General features: G+C 31.1%; 1 protein-coding gene across 3 annotated transcripts; it reads right to left on the reverse strand.

Annotated features, from left to right (window-relative positions):
* Positions 1-9,751: 9,751 nt before the first annotated feature.
* Positions 9,752-15,700, reverse strand: BLH1 (BEL1-like homeodomain 1). Of its 3 annotated transcripts, XM_085722210.1 has the most exons (7): positions 15,513-15,700; positions 15,262-15,318; positions 14,988-15,039; positions 13,471-14,249; positions 11,841-12,214; positions 11,188-11,248; positions 9,752-11,067 (listed from the first exon to the last, which is right to left on the reverse strand). In XM_085722210.1, exons 4-7 carry the CDS (start codon positions 14,209-14,211, stop codon positions 10,294-10,296), a joined length of 1,950 nt encoding a protein of 649 aa, XP_085578336.1. In that variant the 5' UTR covers positions 14,212-14,249; positions 14,988-15,039; positions 15,262-15,318; positions 15,513-15,700; the 3' UTR covers positions 9,752-10,293. The 3 variants fall into 3 exon arrangements, with proteins under 3 accessions (XP_085578336.1, XP_085578341.1, XP_085578351.1); XM_085722215.1 differs by lacking the exon at positions 15,262-15,318; XM_085722225.1 differs by lacking the exons at positions 14,988-15,039; positions 15,262-15,318; positions 15,513-15,700 and adding an exon at positions 14,474-14,591.
* Between the last annotated feature and the right edge of the window lie 5,410 nt (positions 15,701-21,110).

The following is a 21,110-nucleotide window of genomic DNA, read 5'->3' on the forward strand; positions in this document are numbered from 1 at the left end:
GGTAATGATGGAGTGAGTGTCTGGATTCTGGCTACTGACCTGAATATATTACGAACACAACGGCAGTTAACTGCCGCTAGCTACAGCGGTAGTTAACTGCCGGCGTTTTACTCAACGGTTGTTAACTGCCGCTGGGGGTTATTTCGTCATTTACTTGTGTCAATAGGAAGCTTTACGTGGCCCATAAATTAACGTCGGCTTAATAGATTCTATTCTTCACATTTTCATTCCAAATCCAAGTCCACCTTCTTGTCCGTTTCTGAGATTGTTTGGACTTTGAAAGCCTAATATGTTAACACTGCTTTGTCCTAGAGTATTATCTTTTGCTTCCTTTGTTTTTTTTTTTTTTACATCATGACCATTTTTGTTAGAGTAGTCATGGTCTTTTGAAGTATATTGTGCTCCTAACAAATTCATCAAATTTTGATATGTTTACTTTTCAACCTTACCATTCACCCTTTTCTTTTGTCTCTATTTGTTTGATAGCTTAATTGTACTATTTATTTTAATATCATAATTAGTTTGTTGTTTAGTTTTGGTTCTTTCATAGATTTTGTTTATATTTATTATGTGTTTCATATTTTGAAAATGCACAAAGATGAGGGAGAAAAACCTAAAAACCAAGCTAAGCATTACTAAACAAAAAGAAGCTACATATGATCCTAATATATATGACTCCTGAAGCTAGACAATGAAGATATGAAAGACCAAGCTTGAAAACAAGTGAAGATAGTGAATGGCTTGGAAGAGGGTTTTGTGAGAGGTAACGATTTTGAATCTTCTATGCTATAATGACATTACAATCAATCTTGATATGTTTGGTTCTTTCATTAAATGATAGGTTATCAATCTAGTGGGAAGCAAATTAGCGGTCACAATAATTTGTAATTAATGGTTGAGAGAGAAGTAAAACTTTTCAAATAAGAAATTTGTTGGAATCTTCGGGAAAACCTATAATGGGTGGATCGACACATTGGAGTAATAGAAACCACATAAATGAATGTGTCTTCTCACTTTTATGTTGCAACATTCAATCTTTCAATTGTGATACTCACTACATCCTTGATCAAACACCAAAAACAAATTTAGGGTGAGAGGACGGTGTCCGAGTAAAATGCAGAGAAGACCTTAGGGCTCAAATAACATTTATAATTATATTTACATGTATCTCCTTTCAAGAGCATTAGCGGGGCTTGAATCTGAAATCATAAAGGTTTAAAATTGTCTTTATACCACTAGATTAGGGGTGTAAATGAATATCCATGGACACAAATAATATGATATTAATGTCCGCTCGATTGAACAAATATGATATCCGTGTTCACTCCATATTAGTGCAGGTATCCGCTATGAAGGTTATCCACGAACTTTGAAGTATCCATACACGAATAGTATGATATTCATGCCCACTCAAGTGAACAAATATGATATTCGTGTGTGCTTCATATTCGTTCAGGTATCCGCTATGAGGGTTATCCACAAACTTTGAAGTATCCACGTGTATTAACATATATCTATAAATAACATTTTAATTTTTTTTATTTACCTGAAATTTAACAACAAAGGTCCATCACATTTGTTTTCTTCTTTTTACCAAAACATAATAATATCCATACATTCTCTTAAGAAAAAGTGATAATAATATCCATATACAATAACATCAATACATTTAATTGCTAACCAATTTTTTTTCATCCCACTCAACAAAAACATAAATACTCTTTACAGCTCCTTAAATAACAAAGATTATTCCTTCAACAACTTTGGTGTAATGATTTTGTTTGAACTGGTTTTTAGTCAAAAATACATATGAACCGAAGAAATTTACATCGGTTTAGTTTTATTTTTACTATTTTTCAAAAATGGAACCAAATCGAACTAAGTGATTTGATTCAGTTTGGTTTGATTCAGTTTATTTGAAAATAAAATTAAACAGTCCATGTTTTAAACATATAAATATCAAGTTTAATGGATTAACATAACTCCAAATTTCTACACAAAAACTATAGGATTATTAAATGCACTTTTGGTCCCTCTATTTTACCTTAATTGAAAGTTTACTCCATGCATTTTAAAACCACCTTATTGGTCTCCCTGTTATACATTTCTTGGATTTTTTTTGTTCCGATCAATTTTGGTTATTTGTCACTCTCATATGTGAGTTGGATTAAATGTTTTTCATGTCATTGTTTTTAGTTATTGTTGTTATATTATATTATAAAAAATCAATTAAAAAAATTAAAATCATTATCATCATCATCATCTACATCCACCACCATCATTCATCACTCTTTTGATTTTGTAGGGAAAAAAAAATAGACAATGGTGTAGAAAAACACAAATCAGAAAAAAAAATCCAAATCTGAAACTTTTGATTTTGTGTTGTTATTGTTGTTGTTATAACTTGTAACATATTAGAAACAGATGCAAGATGATGATTTGCTGATTTTTCTATTCTTGAATAGAGATTAGGATATGTGATTTTACTGTTCTTGAATTGAATTTTTGTTCATATAGTTTCTTGATTGTGGTTGTTGAGGATGAATGTGTGTCTGGGTTGTGAATGGCGATAGTGAGAGTGAGTTCTTGTTATTAATGATGATGAATGTGTTTTGGTTGTGATGATGATAGGAAGAAGGGGTAAACTTATGGGTTGTGGTTGGTGACAATGGGTGTTTATGAGGATGATGATGATTTTTAATTATTTTTAATTGATTTCTAAATTTTAATATAATAATAACTAAATATAATGACATTCCTTAAAAAAAACTAAATATAATGACATGACAAACATTTAATATAAATCACATCTGCTACATATGTGCCATGTCATTAATGGAAGTGACAAATAACCAAAAATGACAGGGGACTAAAAAATCGAAGAAATGTACATTTGATTGATAAAAAGACAGTTTTAAAAATAGGGGTGTTGAGGAAAGTCACAAAATCATTTTTATCTTTTAATGATACCAAAGTTTATTGAATTAAAGAGATTATAGTGATTCTGATATGTGTTGTTTCTAACATGTTTTCTTCAAGTGTTCTTTAGAACAAGATATTACAAATGCACACATATTGAAAGAAACATGACATTTCAACAACACCAAGTGCTGAGAAGGGCTTCAGTACAATCAGAAGCACTTCAGAATGAGAAAAGAAGGATCTCTTGGGCATGAAAAATTTAAAAACAAGACTGGCCAAGGGAATATGAGATCAGAAGTTGATCTGTTTCAATATAAGGAACAAAATTCTTCAATAAAATTAAACTTCAAAATAGACATTAGAAGCACTTCATAATGTAGATCAGGATATCAGAATTGCAATTCATAAGCACATCAGAATGGTGATAGCAGAAATTTCAGTTATGGTGTTTCAACATTGATTCTCATATGATAAGTCAAAGATCAAGCTTGTTAAAGAAAAGAATGGAAAGCAACTGTACTTGAGGTTGCAGATCAGGAAGATCGAAGTTGCAAGTCAAGGGATACAAATGATTGAAATTCAAAAGATTAGAAGCGATCATAATGACACCTGAAGCAGAGATTTAGAAAACACCCAAATAATTGATGGAAGGAACATTCCTAATTATGCACCAAAAGATCATAATCAAAGATTAGAAGCTTAAAGTCCAAGCAAAAGAAATAACAACCATTTTTAAAAGTTTCTTGGTCACCAAAGGCAAGCCATTAAAGGACAAAAAAACAGATAGTTTCCCAATGGCTAATTTTCTTACTCTTTCACCAAGACAAAGCTCTATAAGCACACCATCATTCAAGACAAACATATCTTTCCACAACATCTCTCATATTTCTGCATTAGAATCAGATCTCAAAAAGATCAGAAGCAGAAACTCAAGATTTCTTGAAAAAGATGAGAGTCATTTTCTCAACTTGAGATTCACTCTCAAGCATTAGATATCAATCACAAATACACTCAATCTTGCAATATATCTTTGGAACATATTTTCCAATGTATTTCAAAATTTTAGATTCATCTGTGTGTGATCAGGTTGAACTCAAAAAATTAAAAGTTCATATTCACCTAGTGTGATCGGTTTGAACTTATAAAGAGAAATACGTAATTGTGAGATCTAATTGATTCTTTGTAAAAATCAAGATCACAATAACATTTATGTAATCAATTGTAAAGCTTTATTATTCCTCTTTGGCTATAAAGGAGGATTGTATGGTAGCTTAAAGTCTGAAGAGGATGTCTAAAACTTGTATGATCAGGTAGACCAGAAAAGAAAATAAAAGGTGCATATTATGATAGGGTATCTCAGGCACTAGATTGAAAAATCTAAAGTCAGTGGAGACTGAACTAGCCCAGTTGGATGAACTAGGATAAATTTATATGTGTCATCTTGTCTATCCCTTAACTCCTTTCTTTGATAGTTCAAAAGCAACACTTTATTAGAGGAAAGGTTCAGGAAGAAGTAAATATGGTTGATTAAAGAATTCCATCAACATGCTTCATTAAAGAAGGAAATTCTCAATCAAGATCACATTTCTTCAATGCGCTAAACTACAACTTTTGGAAAGGAGAGATGCATCTCTACGTCAAATCTCAAGATACAAGGATGTGGAGAGTAGTTATTGATGGTGACTATATTCTCATGGTTGCTCAAGATGATGGAACTCAAGTTGAGAAAACAGAGGAAACATGGACAAGCGCAGGAGAAGAAAGAGTGATCTTGAATGCAAAAACTTATCTAATCTTTTGACTTGGTCTAAATATGCAAGAAAGTGAAAGAGTGGAAGAATTTTCTACTACAAAGAAGGTGTGAGATTCACTACAAACTCACCAGGAAGGAACTCTACATGTCAGAGAAACAAGAATTGACATGGGAGTGAGAAAGTTTGAAATATTTTTAATGGAAGAAGGTGAAACTATTTATGAGATATATGCAAGATTCACAACCATTACAAATGGGTTGAGATCACTTGGAAAGACTTACACACCACAAGATAAAATCAAAGAGATTCTCAGAACTCTTCCCAATTCTTGTAGACCTATGGTGACTACTATAATTCAATCCAAAGACCTAAAAATCAGGGACATGGATGAACTGATTGGAACACTAAGAGCTCATGAAGTTTTTCTTAGCGAAGAAAAATCAATCAGGAAAGGCAAGATGATTTCTTTCAAATCTTCTGAAGTTCATAAAGAGGCCGCTAATGAATATGAAATCATTGAGATTTCAAAAGATCAATAACTCTGTGAAAAAGAAGCTAAAGATGAGTTATATCTCATTTCAAAGAAGATTCAAATGATGCTAAGAATTAGAGATCAACTCAGGAAGAGATTTCCTTCCATGAAAGATGAAATCCAAAGCTTAAGTTGACAAGAGTCGAGTGATGTCCTATGAATGCAACAAGATGAGACATTACAAGAATGAGTATCGATGAAATGTCATCTTACATTATTTTCAGCATATTATCCAGTAAGTTTAGTAGTGATTTGACTTAATAAAGAGGAGTTTTATAGAAGTTGCTCATGGTTTAAGGGACATTTTGTAATGTTTTCATATCAAGTCATGTAATTATAGTTCTTCCCTAAACCAAGCAATTCTTAGGTGTTTTGTAAATATTCTATTGAAAAAGTATGTAATTTGGCAAAGCAAGACACCCCATGAAGAATTGGGAAGACATGGAATAAAGATTCAAGAGGCCCCTGGAGACATTACAAGTCGGAAAAATTCTATCCCAAGTCCTAATACAATTTTGGAGGAAGAAAACACATAAAAGGATGAAGAAAAATGCAAAAGCGCACTAAAATCTGAAGCCATGTGCCCCAGGTGAGAGGCCAAGCGGCCCGGGTGTGTTGCCATGCACCCTGGTGTGCAAATAGAGTATAAAAACATTGTTTCTGTCACTGACACACAACACACATGTCCTTACGAGAGGGGTGTGTGTGAGGTCGGGAAACTACAAATAAATGTTGTTTTTCTCAGCGGGTTTGGGGAAAAACCTAGTTTTAAACCCAAAACTAATTGAAAACTTGCTTATAAATACAAGATTTCACATTCACAAATTTTCATTCAGAACTTGCCAGTTTAAGAGGAAGGCAAGCGCTAGGAGCGTCAACGAAGGAGTCTCTCCTTAACCTTTGTTCTTAGAGTTTGTTTTATTTCTTTGTAATTTGTCTTTGGTAACAATGAGTAACTAAACACCTATTGATTAGGGTTCTAAGATGAACATCTATTTTATTGTTGGATAAAATTAATTTAAGTTTTTTACTCATTTATGTTTCGAGTTTTATTTAATTTTTATATACAAAAGGCTTAATGCTTTCATGTATTCTAGCGAGTGTAACATACTTCGAAATTTTGACTGAACATAGAAATAAGGTAAAAAAGTTATTCTGGTCCATTTTCTAAACGTTGCATATAAACTTTATTCTTTCCCCTTAGTAAGATATGGTTAGGGTTGTCCATTTAATTTACTATGGACAAGTAAGTGTGTGTGGTTAAATTATAATATTCCTATGTAAAAATGGTTCTTTTAGATGACAATTTAGTAATTTCTATTATGCCTATGTTTCAATTGCATGTGACAGAGTAAGTCTCTGCCTTAATAACTATCCGACCCCAAACGGATCCATGTAGGCTTGACGACCCTATACCCTGTATAGCACGTATGACCTTTAGAATGATTGAGGAACAACTTGACATCTTGAGGGACGTTAGATCCCACCAAACTAGCCACTTAAATAGAACCTTTATCTCATAATTGATAATTGTTCAAATTAGTCCAACTAGAAAATAGAGGGGATTCAAAGAATCCTAATCGTCGCAAAAGAAGCAATCAAACCCGTTAATTTTCTGCATTCATCTCATTTGCTTTGGGAAATCAAATCAAAATTGAAAACTCCCCCGATTAATTGCTTTTATTTGATGTGTTAATAAGTTTAGCTAGTTGCCTAGTTGAAACAAAAGTCTCTCTGGACATGATTTTAGTTATTGCTTTATTACTTGAAAATAGTTAGGTGCACTTACTAAATTTAATCATCAAGTGTCCTCTAAACAAACAAAAGAAACCAACATTCAAGAAGAAGTCTATATTAGCTACCTGAGATGATGTTGAGGAAACATATCTAGATCTGGAAGAAGAAGCTAACATGTGCCTCAATGCAGAATCTAGTGATGAGAAATCCGTAGAGGTAAATAAACCTAACCGTTGTTTACGTCACGAACAACTTGAAAATGATTTTGAAAATCTCATAAATGAGGAGAGATTCTTAACCAACAAGTGTTTGTCTTTTGCAAAAATAAAATGATGATCTTTAGAAAGAAAATGAAAAACTTAAGTCTCTTCATGACATTTCAAAGAAAATTGTTCAAAATCTACAAGACTCTTTCTACAACTTAAATGAAAATCAGAAAGAGCTTTCTAAAGTCCAATTAAAAAGGCAACTTTCTAAAACCTCTCATTTACAAAGAAAAAAACACTCTTTTAAAAAAACGAAGTTAAGAATCTGAAAGGTGATCTCAAGAATTTTGTTGAGTCAACATACACTTTTCAAAATAGAGTTGGATCTCAATCAGGAATGATTGGTAAATCTTGTATTGGTTGACATATCTAAAAAACCAAAGTTGTATGAAAACTTTTTTGAACCAGAAAGTAAGAGAGTTGATGACAAATCAAAATGCTCTTTCTGTAATAAGCTTGACCATCTTGAATTTGTCTGCTTTCTTAAAAGGAGAGTCCAGATAAGGAAAAGTATTGTTATTTCATCTATACATATTCAAAAAGTGAAAACAAAGTAAATAGAAAATGTTCTTAATGTAGCAAGGTTGGTCATCCTCACAATGAGTGTTTTCTTAACAAAAGTAGAGTTAAGAAGACTAACCAACAAGGACACAAAAATACATGGGACCTAAGAAATCTTTGATTCCACCTGCAGCTATCTTATCAAAGTGTAAGGCAAAAGCCTTAGTATTTGGACAATAGTTGTTCCAAGCACATGACTGGTGATAAGACGTGCTTCTTATCATTTGAGAAGTGGATTGGAGTATCTGTTACCTTTAGAAAAAATGACAAGACGCATATCAAAGGCAAATGTATGATTAGTAAGCATAACTCTACAAAAATAGAAGATGTGCAATATGTTATATGTTAAAGGTCTAAAATATAACAAATTAAGTATTAGTCAATTATGTGACATTGGCTTAGAAGTTATTTTTAAACCCAACATCTGTGAAATAATAGAGACATCTTATGGAGAAATGTTATTCACTAGATCAAGAAGAAAGAATCTATATGTTCTTTTCTTAGATGAACTAACAGCTGAGTCATGCTTCTTATATCTTGAAATGCAACGCAAGTAAAGGAATTTTTTTGGTTAAGAACAACAATTAAATATTACTATGCCCAATAGCAATTTTCTTGGAAGAGCAATGTATAGGTGCCTAAAGAGCAATGTATAGGTGCCTAAAGAGCAATTTTCTTGGAAGAGATGGGAAGCGAACAGCCCATGCTCTGGCCTAATTAGCTATTACTATGCCCAATAGCATTTCGATAGAACAAATATCTGATCCAATTGTAAGTCATTAACTAATATTTATGTAAGCAAATTGCTCTTTAAGCTTCTCAAATTGCTCTTAGACGTCCCAAAATTATAATTTTATCCTCAACGGCACGTTCGAGATATTTTTTAAATCAGTTAAACAAACTTAAAAATTAATTGAACTGATCAAAAAAGTGTCAAACGACACTTAACTACAACTGAAATATCAATCTATACTTAAGTGCTGCTAGAACGCTTGATCCACTTGGATAGAAGAAATGCCTAGTCCAATCATGTACAAGATCTAATATCAATTTAAAAAAGAAAAAGAAAAATAGAATGGAGGCAATAACGTTGAATGTTTTACATAGGAATAATTAATCAAATAGAACAATAACTAAGAATATTTATAAACTTGGATGTTTTAATATGAAGTTCTTGTCAAAATCTAATAAATATCAAATAGTTATTTTCTAAAAAAAATATGAAGCAGTAATAATAATCTCAAAACATAATGTGATTATAACCAAAAAAATATATCTTTTATGCCCATGTTAGCTACGTTAACCCTATAAAAGAGCAGAAAGAATGAAAGATACATATAGAAGTTGACAATATTGTGCTATGACCTTATAATTCATATATTCAAGTATCATGCCCAGGTCACCACTGATAACTTTGTTAGTTTAATTCATAGATTCAAGATCAAGAGTAGAGAGAAAGATAGTTCCAGAAAAATATTCAGTGTTGTTGATGTATGTTAAGAATCATAGAAATTCAATATCTAACTGTTCATTTTCATTTTTTTCCCACTCGTCCACGATAGGAGACCTATCAAACTTTCCCACCCTTGAACGAGTCTCTATCGCGTGCCTTTGACTTGTTGCTACTTGGGTGCGTTCAAGTCTTGTTCAAACCACTTCTCAAATGTTTTTTAATAAATTAGTTAAAGCACGGTTGAAGTTTAAGCATTGACTCAACCAGTTTCCAAAAACGGGTTATCGGTTTTGGCCAATTCCGATCGGTTCACATTTGTTTGACAACATGCTCTTCAACATTCCTCCTTAGTATGAAAGATGATAGCTTTCCGTTCCCAAGGTTGTCACTAGATTCATTTCCTATGTATTTGTGTACCTACTTGTTAGGGTTGTGCTCGGTGTGACTTGCTCTAATAAAAAAAACTTTGCCGATAAAGAAAAAATTCTTTTGGACATAACCATGGAATAAGAAAAATAAAAGAAAGTGGTAGTAATTGGTTTCACATTCTTCAATGTATTTGCAACAACAAACCATAAAACATATATTCTCAATGGAAGATATATTGTCATCTTTACCAATTGAAACTTTATGATATAAACCCATCTATCCCATCTTCAAAACTTACAAAAATAATATACAACCTCAACCATATACTTTCAAATCCCTATGCTATCTAAGAACTCAAATGGTTCTATGCAGGGTATACACCTATACTAGAATAATCCAATTCCTTCTTTCTTTATACACTACAATACTTCACTACTCCCCGAAGTAAACACATAGATTTCAAGAACTCAAGAGAGAAACACAATCATTGCTATGGATCCAGATTCCCTGCAGTAAGAGAAGCGTACATTTACATGTTGGAAATGATATCGACTATTGATTTGAGATCAGACAGTTCAGATTATAATCTCTCTGTCATTGATTTAGATCGAACAGTCAAGATTAATAATTGCGAGATGCAATCATCGCAAGGACTCCATTTCCCCCGATTGTATCATCTATTTCCCTTCAATGTCTTATTTATGCCACAAAATCCGGTAACAATTGTGCGGCAAACCTCTTTGGATTCTGCATGTTGATACTCTCAAATGCAGCTGAAGAGTCACCAAACTCATTTGTTTCGCCAATGTCCAATCTTCTTCCTAGTTGGATGTTTTGGTTTGGCATAAAACTTTGATGTGTTCCTGATAATGTGTCACAATGAGGCAAACCAAGAGTGAGTGAAACACCATTATTATTACCTGAAAACCTTGGTGCAAATTGTTCCGCGTCAAATCTTCCGATTTCCTCCATTGGATATTGACCAAAACCAGCAATGAAATTAGTTTGGTTTCCCATGAAACAATAACCATCTCTACTTTGTCTATCATCACCAAATTTCATTGAAATTTGTTCATTATTAGTTGTTGTTTCATTGGACTTCACATGATTCGGTGATTGAAGAATTTCATGGTTCCTTGTTCGCTTTGGACTTGCTTGTGTTATTCCATCAAGTTCCGTGAAGCTGAATCCTGAATTGTTTCTAACATTCACACCAACAGGTGAAGTTGATGGTGTTGAAACTGAAACCATAGGAATGTCTTGTTTGGAATTGAAACTTTTGGATTCTGTTTCCGAGGTTGGAACTCTTTCTTGTGGAGTTGGTGTTTTCATTGAAGGATCTTCATCGGTATTTTTGCTTGATTTGTTGTCCTCAGAACCATTCATCTCTTGATCCTTCATCTCTTCCATGTACATTTCTTCCACCATTGGTTTCCAAAGACGAACTCGAGCATTTATGAACCAATTTGAAACCTGTTACCATATTGTTAACATGATCAATAAGCGTGTTGAAAATAGCGAGTCAGAGAATGTGATGCTCACACTCGTTATTAAAGAAAAAAACGACACTAAATAAAGAAGTAAGGAGGTTACCTGGCTCCTAGTAAGTCCTGTTTGTTTTGCAAGCATGTGTTTGTCTGAATCCTTGGGATAACTGAAACCAAACACATATTGTTTCAGCACAAATTTGACAAGATGCCATAATATTTTTCAACTTTGAAGTATTCATCAAAATTGTCAAAAACAGGATTTTATTTTTACATTAGTAAAAAAATTGAAATACTGAGATGTAAAATATAAAATTAGTCTCCAACACTTGGTAATAAAATTAGAGACATATTTCATATATTTTGGTCACTAATTTAACTTTGGAGTAAATCAGAATTTCGATCGTCGAATTTATAATGGTCAAGCAATTTAGTCCTTGAAATTTACCAAATTGCAAATTAGTCACTTAAATTAAAGCACATCAATCAATTTAGCCCCTTAATCAAAATATCTCTTTTAACATCCATCAAAACCAATAAAAAACCTGAATACATTGACTTCAATGATCTCTTTTTTGCATAGAGATAAACATAAAATCTTGAAAATTGTGTATGAAATTTTAAAAAATTACTAAATTGACGGACCTTATACTATTCGAAGGACTGAAATGACGGACTCTTACAATTTCAAAAACTAAAATGTTAATTTAATTTCAACTTTTTCTAATAACTGTCATAAAAAGTATAGCGAGTACTTACGGATGGAGAAAATGTTCGAAAAGCCAAGCACGAAGAACAGAAACAGATCTTTCAGGCAATCCTCTTTGAGGTCTCCAAGCATTATGATGGATCATTCCCAATTGTTGAATAGCTCTTTGTTGTCTTAAATGATGATCAACATATTTGAGCCTAGACCCTTCAATTTTGCCACCAAAGCTATCATCTTCTCCTAAGCTTTTATTCGCAGCTCTAATTTGGCCGGTAATTGCATCTTTTAAACATCGAAATTGCTTAGAGATTGTTTGTAGTGCTAGGGCAGTGTAGGTTCTTGCTGAACCAATTCCTGCAACTTGTTCAAATGAGGAAATCACCATCTGCATTTGGTTGTGATATTGTCTGTATCGTTGTTCCACCTTCAAACCAAAACAATCCAAAGAAACCACATTAATTCATTTTTAGTATCGAGTTTAATATTGTTTACACTAACAAGTAATTTGTTTATTGATGAAGTTTTCTATTTTTTTTTTTTTGTGGTGATACTATTGACTATAATATTTCTTGCAAATACTTTTTTTATGGAAATATTTGACAAAAGTAAGAAATACGTATAACCTTAGAATTTTAAAATGATAGATAATTAAAAATAAAAAATCTAAAAACTAAAATTTTGGAAAGGAAAGGAGGAAGTAGCCATTTCACTTGTTACTAGCACATCAATAAACTTGTGAGTTGTGATCACTACTAGGATTGGTAATTGTTTCCTTAAAAAAAAAAACGGATTCGGATTGGTAATTGTTCATTGGTTTTTTTTGGTGGCCGGGGTTCGAACCCCGGACCTTGCAGGATTGGTAATTGTTTCCTTAAAAAAAAAAGGATAAAAAAAACGGATTCGGATTGGTAATTTTTTTTGTGGTGGCTGGGGTTTGAACCTCGGACCTTGCAGGATTGGTAATTGTTTCCTTCAAAAAAAAAAAGGATAAAAAAAAACGGATTCGGATTGGTAATTGTTCATGGGTTTTTTTTTTGTGATGGTCGGGGTTCGAACCCCGGATTGTGGTGGCAGGGGTTCGAACCCCGGACCTTGCATATTTTTTTTTTTATGCATTGTCCATACCAACTGAGCTAAGCTCACGAGGACAGTTGGTCATGGGTTTAATAAAGGTTAATTCATGTTTGATTCTATGGTGGTAAAAATTGATTTAAATTAAAAATAATTCATATTTAAATACTTTCACTTAAAAGTGAATTTGAACAATAAATTTTTACACCAAAAATTAAATAAATTTGAGTTAAAAATTGTTTTGAATCGAAAGCTATAAATCCTATTTTGCATAAAAACCATTCTATCTGTCAAAAAAACATAAAAAAACCATTCTAAAAAACATAAATTCTGATTAGAAACCTTAATCATACTTAAAAGTAAAATCAATTTCAAATGTTCAAAATCATTTTTAACTCTCTCAAAAATGAATTTAAATATGCACTAAAACTTCTTAATTAGACTACTATTACCAGTTACCAACTCAATTACTTGAAAGAACAAATTTGATAGGAACTAAATTTGGTGAACAGAGTATGTCAAAAAAAAAAAAACAATATTAGGTAAACAGAGTAACTTTAATTAACACAAAAGTTAACCAAAACTAAATTTAATTAACTCAAAAGTTACCTCATCAAGCATGTTAATTAACTTAGCTTTCTTCATCTGAATTTCTTGTCTCTCAGTAGTTGATAACTCAGTGCTACGTTTTCCATTTCCATCACCACCAACAGAACCACCTTCTCCACTAACCGCAGTTGAAGATTCTCCAACAACCTTATTTTTCTCAAAACTCTTCTTAACATTTTCAACCTTAATCCCACCATTAACATTAACAACTTCATCAAGTAATTCTTGTGTAGCTTTCAAATACTTAGAACTCAATAACACACTTTGTATCCCCGAAACACAGCCGTTCGAAGCAGATGAACCCGACCCACCAACCGGTACACGCGCGTCCTCGCCCGACCCTTGAGCATGAAGGCTTAAGGACAATCCCTGAGTAGCGCGTGTAGCTTCACGCGCCGCTGAATTAGGGTCGGCGGGGTTCCACATGTTGTACTGCATGCGCGGTGGGAAGCCATGCAAAGCAGAAACCTCATGATGGCCATGTACTGATTGTTCTGCCGAGAGCGGGACTCCGACAAACTGTGGTGGCGCGTGAGATAAGTTCTGGTGTTGTTGGTGGTGGAGGGAAGTGTTGCCGGGGTGATTGCCGGCTGAGTTGAGAAAAACAAGGTTACCGGCGTGTGGCGGCGGTTGCGGCGCGTCGGAGTAATTGATGTAACCTGATGGATTCATGAAAATGAGTGTTTGAAGGCCGTCAGAACCACCTTGGATTTCTGAATTATTATGAAAATATGTTGCCATCAAATTTTTTTGTGTAAGAAATTTATTTTCCCTTCACTCTGAAAAAAAATAGAACAAGTCATTAGCAAAAAAATAAAAAAAATATAAAGATAGCACAAGTTATTGTTAATGTTTGATTGAATTTCAAATTCACAATTTGACATCTTGGATAACATAAAAAAAACATAACATCATAAAATAAAATAAAACATATGTAAATTAATTAATCAACATAGATGTAAAAAAAAAAAAAACTCTTATGTGGTAGTTGTTGTACTTGTACCTTTTACCTTTGTGAATCTGGTTGGTGTATAATTTGTGGATCAAACTTCAATCAAAATCTCAATAATTGAAGAAAAATGGATGAATTGTTACAAACTAGATCAAGATCAAATTGTTTTCTTAACAACAAAAAAGTATAATCAATTAACATGGTAATGAATATTGAACTATATGATAAATTTATTAATTTTCCAAATTAAAGATATGATAAATTTATTAATATGAATTTTCCAAATTAAAGTATAGATGAAATTAGTTACTTCTTTGTGCAAATTCTTTTAATCTCATAGTGGACTATATAAGGACTTAAAAAGGAAAGGAATGATGAGATACACATGGAAGCTTTTTACAAAGGATAGTGGATTTTTTTTTCTTTTAGTACAGAAAAAGGAAGAGACTTGACAAGAGAGAAGAGAAGTACAAAGAGTAGGAAGAGATTTCTTTTTCTATGTTAGTGAATTTTTCATAAAAATTAATGAATGATACATACATACATATATTGTTAGATATAGTACCTGCAGATTGTGATGTAAATTGAAGTGTACACGTGCTTTCTTTATCTCATCTCTGCACAGAATTTTCAATAACAATGACACAAAACCTATGAGAAATAGAAATCTTTTGTTTTTGGACAGAGACACAGACACACATGCACACAAAGTTTTCACCTACCAAAACAATATATATTTTACAGTTATAGCTAAATTACATCAAGAGAAGTAAACATCACTATAAGATATATAGATATATATACATCAAATTAAATTAACTTAATTAAATTAGACCAACCTCTTATATATATGATCTATGTTTGGAATTCTATCACTCTCTTCCTTCCACTTGCAACTGAAAGTTGAATAAAAAGAGTTAAAAAGTTGATGACTATCTCATATTATCCAATCATTTATGGACAAAAAATTAATCTTTTTTCATAATTGAAATTCTGGGTATGTGTTGAAATTTTGTGAAAGTGAACACATTCATGTACATGTTATTATCATCTTCTTATCTTTCTATAGCCTTTTTTGGGGGAGAAGTACCTGTGAATAGATCAAAACATGAGGTAGATAGATAGATAGATAAAACTTCTTTTGATTTGATTTGACTCTCTTTTCAAATCATTTGATGCAACCAAGCAACCCCCTTAGAACTATTTTTTTGGGGGGTGGAGAAGAAAAAGAGAAAGAGAGAGAGAGGGAGAGATATGAAGAAAAAACTAGCCTATGCTAAGAAATATATATTATATATAGTTATATTTATATACATATTTATATATGTAAAATATGAAAATGTAATTGAGGGGTGTAAGAAGTCACAAGCAGCTGAAAAACGAGGAAACGTCTTCTTCTACAAAGATTAATTAATTAATTAATTGTTTGTTTAATATTTAATATTAAAGAAAAGAAAAAAAAGATGATGATGATGATGAACAAATGAGAGGGTGGAGGAATCCTATTGCTCATTACACATTAAATATCTTGTTGTCGTTTTCATAATTTCCAAATTTAATTAATTTCAATTTATTTGTGTATTTTTTGTGGTTGGATGCCACGGTTTGAAGATAAAGCAATTAAATTGCCAAGGAAAACAGAACCAACTACCATAACACCAACTTTAATGCTTTCAAATATGTATTTGTCCAAACTATTTTTCTAGAAATACTACTTTACATGTATATATATGTCTTTAATTTTACCTTATTGTTACTATCAATTTGTAAATTTATAGCATATTGTAAAAAGACTAACAGCAAAAAAGAAAAGGGAAGGACTAGAAAAGCAATGGGTCCCATTCAAGTGCATGTATGATGGGTATGTGAATTATGACCCCTCAAAAAAAGTGGTCCCATTTTGCTTTTATTCATCTAACATATATAATAATAAAATTGAATTAATTTGCTCAAAAAAAATTTGTAATTACCTTTTTCCACTAATAAAAAAGTAATTGTTAGCCACTAATTATTTTTCTTATTGTGTTTATTTAATTTTTTATTATATAATTTAATTAATTTGTTTCTCACTTTTTCTTACCATAAAAGAGGTCTCCTTGTTTTAAAATCTTTTCTATTTTTTTCTCAACAATCTTTGATGACAGCTAAAAGATCACTTAATCAAATGCACTCAAATAAAATGGAATAATAACCATAGAGTAAATTCAACAATTTCTTAAAATATTATTAACAAGTATATTGGACAAAGAATGTAAAGAAAAAATAAATAATACTAATAACCCTTTCAAATATAGAGTGAGGTAATCCCATCATTTGAATGGAAAGACAAAGGAATAATCATATTAATTAATTAAGTTAAAATATACAAAACAAAGGGTAATTTTAACATCTCATATAAAGCTAGCTCTCAATCACCATCAGTGACTATTATTGTGTAAGAATGAGCAGTGACAGATTTAAGGCATGTATGATGTTAATAGGACTAATATATTTTTATGCTAGGGACATTCATTCATGTAGCTTCAACTATCCACAAAGAAAAAAAGACAGTGGTACTGTGGTAGGTGCTATTAATATATACTATATAGAGTTAGTTCTATGAATGGCCTTTTTGTATTCACAAGCTGTCATTCTCCTATAGATCAATGTCAATAATATTTATTTCATAGTTTATACATTAGGATTATTTCACAAAAATTTATTAGAACTAGAACTTTTTGTTCTTACTCTCACCAACAACTATACATTAACAAATTGGTATTTTTCACTTCATATATATATAGTATTAGCATGCACATTGGATTTCACAAGGAAGGACACATGTAAAAACTAGAGCAAAAGGGTGTCTATCTTATTACCTATCAATATGAATATTCATGTGTCAGAAGCTTATATAGTTTTCAATATGTACTTGAATGTACAAAAATGATGAAGAATCTTTATTGAGTAACTCAGAGCAAGATGTGCATGTGGTTCTTTTCTTTCTCTTTTCTTCATTAATTAAATTGAAAAAGCTAAAGGTATAGAATTATTTTATTATTTGTCGACATAGAAGATTTGAAAAAGTTGACCCATTTTATAATTTCTAACATATATAATTCAACAAAAAAAAAGTTCTTGATTTGAATTCACATTAATTTTTCATGAGACACAAAAAATAACAAGAAATGTGGGTAATCAAGGGTAAAAAAAAAATGCAAGAACTATATATGATTCTTTTTTCTAAGATCGTGCACAATAATAGGGCTATAGGGAAAAGAAAGTTTGGAAGGTTGAAATTCCTCCGTTTGAATTAAGCAATCACTTATGCTACATAATTGAATGCATGTCCATAAGCATATGAATCACAAAAGTAAAAACCATTATAGAATCCAAGAATCAAAATAAGGTGGAGGTTATCATCATGATGATTGTGACATAGAATTCAACTACTTTGGATATCATATGATATATGATATTCCCTAGCTAGAGAAACAATTGAGATGCATGACATGATATTATATAGTATTAAACAATTAACTATTGATTATGAAATCTACTAATTTGAGTCATAATCAGGTCATTGAATATTTAACCCAAAGTTTTTATCATAACAATGGACATACTTATAATTGAGCCAATAAATTGAAAAAAAATCCGTACTATTGTCCCCTATATATGTGGATTTGGATTCTGCTGATTTTTAAGCAACCATGTATATTATATAGTCCCAAGTATCACATCATTGTAATCCAAAGGGTCACTGACACCTTATATGATACTGAACCCTTGTTGATGCATATATACAATATAAAATTAATTAAAGGGTGCTTTGTATGGGGTATGGTCCCTTATAGTGTGCTCTATCTGTTTCAATATTGTTATCATAGGATGGTTGTCCTATTCATTTCTTACTTCAATTTCTTTCCTGATCAAGAAAATGACTTGAAAAGAATAAACTATACAAAAAAAAATGTCTAACATTATTTGCTTAAACAATTCCATGTAATATAGCTAGTTAGAATGTCAAAAAGAGGATAGGAAAAAGATTGCCAATGCCAAATTTGATACGACGAAATAGTACAAGCATCACTCATATAGTCATATGTACCAATCATCGATACACTGAGATCTAGTTGGTTTCATACTTGCAGTACATCATTGTTTGAAAGAAAATAAAACAATTTAAAAAAAAAAAAGTAATAATCTATATTCCATACCCATGTGTTTCTTATATAGACTAACAAGCTGATAGATGGATGAGATTAATTTTGTTATAATATTTAACATGATATTTATAGTGTATGGCATTATGTGACAATCTATTTTAATTACATTTTAAAATAAATTTAAATATGCAAAAAAAATTAATTGAAAAGAATATGCTTATCAAATTAATTAAAATAGATTTGCTATAACACACCCACTAATTTTTATGTGGGAGTGTTTTAGCAGGTTATAACTAAAAAGGTGATAAATACACCTTAAGATGGAAGTTGCTACAACACACATTCTAAAAAATAAGTGGGTGTATATATATGTAAAAGATACTATTCATATTTACTTATGCAGCTCGTCTTGATAAGCTTAAAAGGTTTTTTTGTGGCTTAAAGTTTATTTTTTTTAATTAAATAGATTTTTAAAAATGTTTTAGTCTTGTATATTTAATAAAAAGTTTGTATTGACCTAGAACAGACTTATACTAGGTCATAGACCCCTGTCGATAAGTCTTACATATTTTCCAACCCTAATTACAACTACTAATTTATGATGAATGTGATGACAAATATCAGATCATCTTTCAATATCATGGTTTACATATATTTGACATAAACAATCAATACGAGTTAATAGATTAAATGATCAAAATAAAACTGTTTAAATCAATGAGACCAACTTGAACTTCAAAAATTAACTAAGGAACCAAAAATATTATTTAGGTTATTTTATACTTATCATTATTAAAATTTATTGAAACTTGGATAATATGAATACTTTGTAGAATGTTTTTTTATGCATAGATAGATTATCTAGAATGTTTTGAACTAGAAGAAGTATATCTAGACAATATATTTTGTTTGAATTTTTTTAAAAAATTGGCGGTAAAATTGAATTTAAAATGTCCATCCACACTCAATGAGCAATATTCAGAAATTAAATAAGGGTACAATAGTTATGCAGACATAAATTTGTTGACTGGGCGTGGGCAATGACACACATATAAGGGTATTTTTATGAAGTGGACCCATGCTTTAATTTACTATAGCTAGCAAACAAAAGAGAAAGAATTGAGGGTGTTTCGTGGTGGAGTGCCCTAGTGAAGACGCAACTATATTATTGGCTTTTGGTCTTGACTTGGCTAAAGGAGTATAAATCAAAGTAATGTTTTAAAAATTTAATTTGATATTGATTTTATTTTTGAATGGCTAATGTTAATAGTTAGTTGTTAAATTAATATTTATTCATTTGTTCGAGTTTGAATTCAGAATTTCAAACTTCCTATCTCTTAACTTAAATAATTTGCGCTATTTAACTTTCTCATTGGACATCGAACTAGAAAGACATTTGAAATTGGGTAAGGGCCTTCATCATTTCTAATGTTGTGTGTATAAAAGTTTAATTATAACATAGGTTAATAGCGCTTCACCCATTTATAATATAGGTCATTTCCGGTTTTCCCCCTGTAAATTATTTTTTTTAATTTACCCCCTGTAAAAAAAATGTTTTGGAATACCCCCTAATAGGTCATTCAAAATCCTTTTTTTTTTTGCAGAAATTTTCGTTTTTGAATGACCTATTAGTGGGTATTCCAAAACAATTTTTTTTACAAGGGGTGGATCAAAAAAGAATTTACAGGAGGAAAAACCGGAAATGACCTATATTACAGGGGTAAAGCATCATTAACTTTTATAACAAATACATCTCAAAAATTTTAAAATATATGTTTTAATATATCTAAGAACTTCAGTAATATAGCTCTTTATTTCTTTTGAGAAATATATGTAATCAACTACTTTAAATTATCTAATCTAATTGAAATAAATTTGATATCAAACTACTCAAATAAACGAGTCATGTGCAATGTTAGTTAAAAACAGTTAAAATGTTGTCCGTTAATATATCTGTTATATTTTTTTTACTTGATATTTGATATATTGAAGCACGAGTTTAAACTCGCATTTTCTCACTTTTTAGCAACCAATACGTGTAGGTTTTGTTGTTAATCTCTTTGGAATCGAATATTAAACTATTGAACCATTCGATTGGATTCAAATTTTGAATTGAATGACCTATTAGTGGGTATTCCAAAACAATTTTTTTTACAAGGGGTGGATCAAAAAAGAATTTACAGGAGGAAAAACCGGAAATGACCTATATTACAGGGGTAAAACATCATTAACTTTTATAACAAATACATCTCAAAAATTTTAAAATATATGTTTTAATATATCTAAGAACTTCAGTAATATAGCTCTTTATTTCTTTTGAGAAATATATGTAATCAACTACTTTAAATTATCTAATCTAATTGAAATAAATTTGATATCAAACTACTCAAATAAACGAGTCATGTGCAATGTTAGTTAAAAACAGTTAAAATGTTGTCCGTTAATATATCTGTTATATTTTTTTTACTTGATATTTGATATATTGAAGCACGAGTTTAAACTCGCATTTTCTCACTTTTTAGCAACCAATACGTGTAGGT

Source organism: Medicago sativa, chromosome 1, assembly GCF_051527215.1.
Source record: "Medicago sativa cultivar Bolivia chromosome 1, Bolivia_mono, whole genome shotgun sequence".
Lineage (NCBI taxonomy): Eukaryota > Viridiplantae > Streptophyta > Magnoliopsida > Fabales > Fabaceae > Medicago > Medicago sativa.